General features: G+C 65.2%; 1 protein-coding gene across 1 annotated transcript; it reads right to left on the bottom strand.

Moving 5' to 3' along the window:
• Positions 1-257: 257 nt before the first annotated feature.
• On the bottom strand, positions 258-8,870 carry UBE2Q1 (ubiquitin conjugating enzyme E2 Q1). Its single transcript, XM_023247296.2, has 13 exons — positions 8,427-8,870; positions 6,219-6,323; positions 5,778-5,882; positions 5,190-5,240; positions 3,641-3,781; positions 2,760-2,844; positions 2,272-2,332; positions 2,044-2,134; positions 1,879-1,937; positions 1,743-1,791; positions 1,434-1,529; positions 1,169-1,235; positions 258-732 (listed from the first exon to the last, which is right to left on the bottom strand). Exons 1-13 carry the CDS (start codon positions 8,751-8,753, stop codon positions 701-703), a joined length of 1,269 nt encoding a protein of 422 aa, XP_023103064.1. The 5' UTR covers positions 8,754-8,870; the 3' UTR covers positions 258-700.
• Between the last annotated feature and the right edge of the window lie 250 nt (positions 8,871-9,120).

Here is a 9,120-nt window from a genome sequence, read left to right as displayed (position 1 = left end):
GAAGAAAAGTGCTAAGAATCAAGGTCATCGTTGCGGCTGGCTCCGCTGTGGTTTAGCAGCTATGCTGGGCTTTGCGTTTCGCGGGGGGGTGGCAAGTGCTGGTGGCCGCGGGGAGAGACCTGGGGGCGAGCCCAGTGCTCCAGCCTCTCCCCTGGCCGGCTGGGCCCTGCCCCTCCCCCACTGCCGGGGAGGCACGGGGCGGGGCGGGGGGGGGGGGGCAGGAGGCGGGAAGAAAAAGAGGAGTCAAGACCAGCATCTTCAAATTAACAAACTGTAATTGTTTTCCCAAAGATACATTTTTTTCATACACATCCATCATACACTGTAACCAAAAAAAGCAGTGTACATGAAATAAGAGAAAATAAATTAAAAATCCATAGCATAGGTAAGGAGGCTCTAGTCTGGAGCACAGCTGAGTTTCCAGCAATATAAGGAGGCTCGAAAGTTTCTTTTATAAGAGTGCCTGCTAGCAGGGGTTCCAGCCAGGTGGTTGGTTGGTCTGTAAGTCAGTCTTGAGTACTTGACAGTTCTGTTTTCCCTTAGCGCCTACAATAGCCGTCATTGTCCCGCGAGAGGCAGAGCTATGTCACGTCCGGGAAAAGTGAGGGAGGGACCACGGAGGCGGCGTGAGATCCGAACACAGCATTCAAAGGTAATTGGTCCAGTGGCGCCTGGGGAGGAGGAGGGCGGCTCCCCGGGCTTAGCCATCTTCCTTCGGGGGTGTGTACCAGCCTGCAGAGAAAGTGAGGGGACAGTCACCGGGTGGAGGCCCCAGCCCCCCCTCCTGGCCCCAATACCGAGGGAGGGCACCTCCGGGGTCATCGGGACGCAGGTGGTGTCGGGGAGCTGGGAAACTGCCCGCTGGAGGCCACGAAGACGGGGAGAACGAGGCGCCCGACCTGAGATGACCCAGTGAGACGAGCATTCTGGAAGGGTGGTCAGGAGGGCCTGCACCCGTGTGCTGGGCGGGCGGTGCTTCTCCGGGGCAGGGGTGTGGACGCTACCCCCTCGGGCCCTTCTCCGGAGAACGGGGGCGGGGGAGAATGGGGGGAATGGGGGGAACAGCGGGACGGGGGCAGGCGCCGTGTGATGGGCGGTAAAGGCTTAGAAACCCAAGGAAGGGGTCCTTGCTGTGGCGGGAAGTGCGACCCCCGGGCCCGGGCCTCACCGTTCTTCTCGTGGATCTGCACCAGGGACTTGTAGGACTGCTGTGCTCTCGTCAGGCTGTACTGGGACTGGGACAGGACGCCACCGTCAGCACGGCCGGCCGCGGCCCGACGGCCGCCACCTTCCACAGCTGCCCCCCAGAGACCCCGGCTCCCGCCCCAGGACCCTCTGCCTGGGGACCACGGCCCCACCGCCCTCCCCGCCGACCAGCCGGAGGCCTCCGGCCCTCGGCCCTGGGCGCGAGCGGCCGGGGCCGGGCGGCTTACTTTGTTGGCTCCAAACTGCACTCGCGCCTTCCCCTTCACCAGCGTGGCACTGATCTGCATGATCACAGACTCTATGGAGTAGGCGCTGCTCCAGCCCTGGGGACGGGGGCGCCGGAGCGCGCGGGTCAGGAGGGTGTCCGGAGGGCCCCGATGCCTGACACCGCCCCCCTCCACCGGCGGGGGCACCTCGGGGCCAGCCCTCGGCTGTCCGTGTGGGTCGCGGGCGCAAGCCCTGCCTGTCACCCGAGCGTCAAGCGTGCGCTGCGGTCAGCGCAGCCCCTCCTGGGCCACCGCGGGACGCAGGCTCACCTGCTTGGTGAGAAGTTCCATGCAGATGGCGCCTCCGCCCAGAACGTACCTGCAGGAGGGAGGTGAGTCGGCGGCTTGCCCGTCAAGAGCTCCGCACCCCTTCCCCACCCCCCGCCCCTGCCGAGCAGCCACTCACCCTCCGGAGAGGACCGGGGACACGACCCTGACAAATGGCGGGTCAAAGGGGAAGTTGTCCTGAGAGGAAAGAGAGAAATCAGAGGGGCCAGTGCCTGCAGGACCGCCCTCTGCGGGGCAGGGAAGGAGCCTGGCTCGGGGGGAGCCGCACAAACAGAAGCCTTACTTTGAAAGAAAAGTTAAGTAGAATGAAGTCGGCTCCTTCTTTCTCTTTGAGGATCTGGAGATCATTGTGCAAAGCGCTGTCCTGGTCGACTCTGAGGCAACAAGCCTGGGCTCAGACCCCTGGTCCCGGCTCCCGCTCTCCCGGCCAACCGCTGGCAGCTCAGGGATGAGCCCCTCCGCACCCCAGAGATGCCCACGCCCCCCCCACTGGCTGCCCAGCCCCACGCACTTGAGGAGTTTGACGTTCCAATCGTACAGACTGTCATTCACGAGTTCAACTGCATAGTTTCCTGGAAGGAGGGAAGACGACAGGTGCGGTTAGGATGGTTGGGGGACAGTCCCCGATGCAGACCCCCCTCCCGGGCCGACAGAACACAGATCAAAGACTCCAGGTTCACCCCGATGGACAAACACCCAGTCTCAGCCAATAGCTTGAAAAGCTGCATTCTTGGGACTGGAAAGTTCATAAACGTTCACGTATCCCAGAACTTCTTTTTTTAAGTTTATTTATTTTGAGAGGGAGAAAGAGTAAGTACCCATGCACGAGTCGGAGAAGAGGAGACAGAGAGAGAGAGAGAGAGAGAGAGAGAGAGAGAATATCCCAAGCAGGCTCCACACTGTCAGCAGAGCCCGATGTGGGGCTCAAACCCACAAACCATGAGGTGGTGACCTGAGCCGAAATCAAGACTCCGATGCCCCCTGGCGCCCCGCACTCACCGCCTTTGAAACTCTGTGACCGGTAGATATCCCTGAGCTCCTTCATCAGCCGGTCAGTGGCCTGCACCGAGCCAGACACCGCCCCCTGCGAGGAACAGGACACAAACATCCGGGCTCCTGAGTGGGGGCCGCGCGCGACAGGGGGGCGGCCCGGCAGGCGCCCTGGATCAGCCCACCCGGAGAAGGGGCCTGCTCCCGACACGGATGCCCCGCAGCCGCCCCCTCTCCCGGCCAGGACCGTCCAACCCCTTGGCCTGGCCTCTCCCGGCCAGGACCCTCCAACCCCTCGGCCCGGCCTCTCCCCGGCCTCCGTCCCGGCCAGGACCCTCCAAACCCTCAGCCCGGCCTCTCCCCACCCCCCCTCCCGGCCAGGACCCTCCAACCCCTTGGCCCGGCCTCTCCCCGCACGCCCCTCCCGGCCAGGACCCTCCAACCCCTCGGCCCGGCCTCTCCCCGGCCTCCGTCCTGGCCAGGACCCTCCAACCCCTCGGCCCGGCCTCTCCCCACCCCCCCTCCCGGCCAGGACCCTCCAACCCCTCGGCCTGGCCTCTCCCCGCACCCCCCTCCCAGCCAGGACCCTCCAACCCCTCGGCCGGGCCTCTCCCGGCCAGGACCCTCCAACCCCTCGGCCTGGCCTCTCCCCGCACCCCCCTCCCAGCCAGGACCCTCCAACCCCTCGGCCTGGCCTCTCCCGGCCAGGACCCTCCAACCCCTTGGCCCGGCCTCTCCCCGGCCTCCGTCCTGGCCAGGACCCTCCAACCCCTCGGCCCGGCCTCTCCCCACCCCCCCTCCCGGCCAGGACCCTCCAACCCCTCGGCCCGGCCTCTCCCGGCCAGGACCCTCCAACCCCTCGGCCCGGCCTCTCCCCGGGAGGCACGTACGTTCAGGTAATCTTGCCTCTGGTTCTTTTTGATCTTCTCTAGTATGGCCAAGTTTTCCTTGCCGATGCCGTCGTCTTCGGGTTTCTTGCCCTCAGCCGGCTCCTCCTCTTTCATCTCATAGTGGTCTAGGTCTTCCGTGTCCTGGGGGGGCACGGGACGGGGGTGGGGTGGGGTGGGGAGGAAAGAACCAACACAGGTTATGCACAAGGGCCACTGCCTTCCCGGTCCCACCTGGCCGGGGTCAAAGGGTACAGGACAATGGTCGGTCCAGCAGGCCGACGGATGGACACAGCCAGCTCCGGGTCCAGAGTGCCCCGGCCCCACGCCCACCAAGAAAATCTCCTGGTCGGTCTCAGGCGGCAGGACCCCGCCAGGACCCAGGAAGGCAAGTGGGGACTCGGCCATCTTGTCCCCGAGACCGACCCCTCTCCAGCTGTCCCTGACACTCTCCCTTGATAGCAGCGGCCCCTCTGTAGTCCTGGAATGACGCTGGCCTGACACCGTGGCTCAGAACTCACTTCTCACCGGGTCGCTACGATTCCCAGGAGTAGTGAAGACGGGGGCACGAGTCTCCCGCCCTCCCCGTGGGCGCGGGGCCCGGGTCAGGTCTGCGGAGGCGCCTATGCCAAGGGGAACGAGGTGGAGGAGGTCAGGAAGAGGACTGGGCCCTCCTCCACCCCAACCCAGGTGGGCAGGGAGCTCGCTGTGCGTGGGGCGGCGCAGAGGCCGGCGGCCGAGAGATGTGTGACGGCCCTTCGTGCGTCTAAGGTCCCAGCAGAGCCGCTCAGGAGCAGAAGTGTCACCGGAGCGGCGTCCTCACCATGGCACAACGCAGCTACCACCAACCTCCTAATTCCGACGCCAGCCGCGGACATCCACGAACACCTGTCCCGAGCCGGGTGCTGTCGCGGACCCCACACGCCCCGGCTGACGTCCCACAATCGCCGTGCTGCTGTTCCGCCGTTACTCCCGTTTTACAGAGGAGCAAGCTAAGGCCTACTGAGGTTCATCATCGTGCCCAAAGCCGCACAACCCTCGGCGGAGCTAAGATGTGAGTCGGACTCCGAGTGGCTCCGAAGCTCGGGTTCTTAACTACTACGTTACTTTCTGTAAAAGCGCCTACGTTTTTGGAGAACGGACCAAAGTTACTTAGTATTCGTCAGAGACCACGTGGGGCGTTTTAGACGCGGCGCCGCGTTTCACCCTCACGACGCTCATACGTACTAGGTGTCACAAGCTGCCTTGGAAACGAGGAAACCGCAGCTGGGGGAGTCACTTCCCCAGTTGGGTACAGGATGGGAGCCCAGGTCTGACTCCAAAGGCCCCTAAAGTGACCTCGTGGACTACTTGGCTTAAAGACCTCAGCACCTGGCTGTCCTCGGTGCTTGCGGGGGGCCTGTCTCCCACTACACTGGCCGCTCCTCTAGGCCAGTAAACCCGTCCTCAGTCCTTTCTCTCCCCGGTCTACATTGGAACGCTGTATACAGCGGGTGCTCAGTGCTGCCGACAGAGAGCTTCCCGCCACTGCCGCCCCGGGGCACAACCCTACCTCAGGCATCTCCTCGTCTTCGTCCTCCGAAGACACGTCCTCCTGTGTGCACTGCGGCCGGGAGGGAAAGACAGCGATCAGAGCCTCAGCACGTGGCCTCTGACCTCCGCCCTGGAGCCCGGGGTCTGGCGGCTGTGTCCCTGCCTCGTGCCGCCAGCCGGTCAGGATGGAGCCACAGCCCAGGGAGTGACCTCACTACCGGCCCGTCCTTCTCCTACCACGTGCACACGTTAAGAGGACAGGGGCCGCACGACCCACCTCCCGCGTCCCGGTCCGAGGAGCCTCTCCTTGACTCGATCGTCTCTAGACTCACACCAGCCGTCGGTTCCCCCAGCAGCCTGGGTCCCCAAAGGCCACCAACTGCTACCGCCAGTGGTAAAAACTCCCCCTCCTCTCGACACGGAGCTCGCTGCCCCCGGGGAAGTTCTGGGGGCACCAGTGCCCATCTAGCTACATCCCCACCTGAAGGACAAGGGCCAAGAGTCGCGACCCGTGCAGGTGTCTGGAGTGGCTGGAAGTGCGGAGGAATTACCGCAGGCACGTCTCCGCGAACAGGTATCCACCGGGCCCAGAGCCCCGACTGCTCACCTGCTCGGCCGGCAGGGGCTGGTCCAGCATCTCCACATCTGGGTGCTGAGGGAGGTTGTACAGCTTACACAGGTCGGAGATGATCTTCTTCAGATGCTGCAGGAGCTGGGAAAGGGGACGGCGGTGACGTCAGACACCTCATCCCCACCCCGGTACGGACCCGTGTGCGGACAAGCTCCTAAACCCCGATCCGGTACCTGGTTCTCTGGATCTCCCGGACCACGTGTGTGGGAGTTTCCTGGACCAAGGCCGGGTTTGGTGCAAGGCTCTCCCTCCGGCTTTAGTAAGCCGGCCCCCCCCCCCCCCCCCGGAGTCTGCCCCCAGGGATTGGACGTACTGTACCACCCCCCTCCCAAACACATCTCCTTCCACGAGGCGTCTCCATGATGTGGGCCTCATAAGAGGAGAGGGCAGCCTCGGCCCGGCAGCCTGGCCCCTCACCAGAGTATTCCCTTTCTTTATGTCCACCAGCCTCTCCAAGACAGCGGCCAAGTTTGGGTCATCGGACTCCACTGACCAGATGGGGGGCACAGCAGGGTAGGACTCCTGAGGGAAAAGAGCAGAGAGAGTGGTCAGCACGGGCAGCCCTGGGAAGAGCAGACCCTGCCTGCCTCCCGTCCCCCAAGATTTCTGGTCCCTCTGCTCCTCCGCCCCCAACAAAAGCCCAGCTCAGCAGGTCGGCATCCCACCAGCTCCCCGACAAATCCCAGAGCAGGGCAAGTCCCCGAGAGAACCCTTTCCAAACAGCCTGAACACCCTTTCTCTTCTCAGGAGCGAGCCAGGGAAGCGCCGCCGCGCCACCGGCGGGGAGGGAGGCTTCCCACGCACGGCGCTGCGGGCGGCCTGTCCCACACCCGGCACTGAGCCCTCCAGCCCTCCGCTCCTCGAGTTCCACGGTGATTTCAGGAAGGGACCCCTTGTCACAATCACGCCGACGTGAAAACAACGAAGGCTGCCGGTCACTTTCGGTTCGGCTGGAGAAGGAAAGCCACGCGCTAGGCTGAGTCTCCAGAACCCAACAGTGGAAGGAGGGCAGGAAGACGCCTCCGACCCGGTCACTCCCCACAGAACCGCTGACGGGCCAGCTCCCCCGTCTCTCCCTCGAGCAGGCGCGGGCTGCAGGGCCCCACGAGGCAGGCTGGGGGGAGGAAGCCCACGCTGCTGACATTCCCAGGCTTCCTGAGACCAGGCACCAAGTGCACCCTGACCAGACTCCCCCCCTCTGCCCAAAACTGGGGGCATAGTTCTCGCCAAGTCTCCTTTACGGGGGCCACAAGGAACTGGACCGAGAGCCTCGCAGCCTAGCTTCCTTCTGGGGACAAAGACGGTGCAGGCACTCTGCAACTACATGGGCAGCTAGAAGAGAGGGGGGCATTCCTGCCTTTCGGGAACAGAATCAACTCAGGGGGGTCCCCCCACCCGCTTCTGCTGGGGTCTTAGCTCTGTCACAGCGCTAATCCTCAAACGCTGGAGGGAAGCAATCATGAAAGGTACTCAAGTCTTCACCTGACTCAACCACACCCAGTTCTCCAATCTCAACTTTTTAGTAGGAAAAAGGTGGGGAAAAAAACCAGGAAAAAATGGGACACATGTGCTTTGGGGGAGCACCGTCCAGCCCAGGCTGAGGCTCACCGCACCTTGACCTGGTTCAATGGAGGAAAAGGGATAGGAAACCAGGCCCCCAAGCCCCACCCGATTCACAGGTCAGTGTTTCCCCTGACTACTCCCTCCAGGGTGCAGACAGCCTGCTGGGTAAAGTGCTGGCCCCCCTGCTGCCTAACTACTGTCCCAGCAGGTAAGTGCCAGGCCATGCAGCACTGAGCACTCCCAGTCCTCAGTCGCTGCCCCCCTTCAGGGGAGGTCTGAGGACACATGGGGCAGGAGGCCTGCAGGATGTCTCCTGGCTTAGCCTCGCGTGCGATGGTGTTCACTGGGCACAGAAGGGACTGTAGCTGCTCAGGATCAAGGGCGCCGTCCTCAATCATCACCATCGTTGCTGGGAAAGACACCCACCCATGGCAAGGGGAGATTTCCGAGGGAACAGGAGAGAGGAGGTCTGCTACCAGCTGGGGCAAAAGGAGGAGAGTTCGAGGTTACGCCAGAATAAAAGGGAGACCAAAACAGAGAAGAGTCCGTGACCTGCGAACTGCTCCTTCGTAAAAATTCAGGGAGCAAAGGGGGGCTTCGGGAGAGGTGCCTGGGCAGCGATCCCACAGGTGGCAACGTCCTAAGTCAAAGGCACTGCCGACAAGGAGGTATCACGGAAACGTGGAGTTCCAGGCCAGGTGGGTCCCCGCGGCTGAGCTCAGGGCACAGGCCTGGAACCCAAAAGTGACAGCAGGGGAAGGAAGGGGCCTCCGCAGGTACCCAGGTAAGGCCGCGCGGGGCCAAATCACGGCCCACGGGATGTGGGCCGGTGGAAAGGGCCAGTCGAGGCGCCATATGTCGGGGTGCGCGGCGGACGCCGGGTGCACAACCTCCAGCGGCGGCGGCGAGTGTGACCCGCTCGGAGCAGGCGCCGGGCCCCGACGAGGGGTGGGGGGGAGAACTCGGCCTGCCCGGTCCTCGGAGAGCAAAGAGCCGTGCGGTGTGGGGCGATCCCGGGTGCCTGACAGGGGGCCGCGCAGGGGCGCGCGGAGGGGTCCTCACCGTGATGTTGCAGTGGATGCGGACGGGATCCCCGGGCACCGACCCCCGCGGGGGCAGATGCGGTCCGGGCGCGGCCCCCGCCCCGGCCCCTCCGGCCCCGGCCAGCAGGAACTCGCAGCTCAGCTCGTCCAGGCAGGCGCTGGCAATGCGGAAGCGCTCGTGGCCGCGGTGGAAGATGGACTCGAGCAGCTTCAGCTCCCGCCTCAGGCAGGGCCCCGGCCCCGGGCCCCCCCCCGGGCCGCCCCCGGCCCCCGGCGCCGCCCCCTGGCCCCCCAGCTGCTGCCCCGGCCCCGGCTGCTGCTGCCCCTGCGGCTGCGGCTGCTGCATCCTCCGCTCCGCTCCGCTCCGGGGCCGGCGGGCCGGGAGCCTCCGGCCTCCGCTCGGGCTCCGCCGCCGCCGCCGCCGCCGCCGCCGCCGCCGCGGTCCGCACTTCCTGATCCCCCCTTCGCCAAGATGGCGCCGCCGCCGCCTCCGGGACGGGGCCCCCCCGCTCGCCGGCCCCCAGCCGCCGGAAGCCGCGCGCCCCTCCCCCTCCGCTCCGGCGGCCCGCCCCTCACGTGACCGCGCGACGCCGGCCTCCCTCACGTGACCTCTCTCGCACGCCCGGCCCCCCCCCCCCCCCCCCCCCCGTGCTCGCCTGCTGCCCTGCACACGTGACCCGGGGCTTTGGGCCCGGCTCCGTCGGCGCCTCCGC

The sequence above is a fragment of the Felis catus genome, chromosome F1 (assembly GCF_018350175.1).
Source record: "Felis catus isolate Fca126 chromosome F1, F.catus_Fca126_mat1.0, whole genome shotgun sequence".
NCBI lineage: Eukaryota > Metazoa > Chordata > Mammalia > Carnivora > Felidae > Felis > Felis catus.
This window is presented reverse-complemented; position numbering and strand designations above follow the sequence as displayed.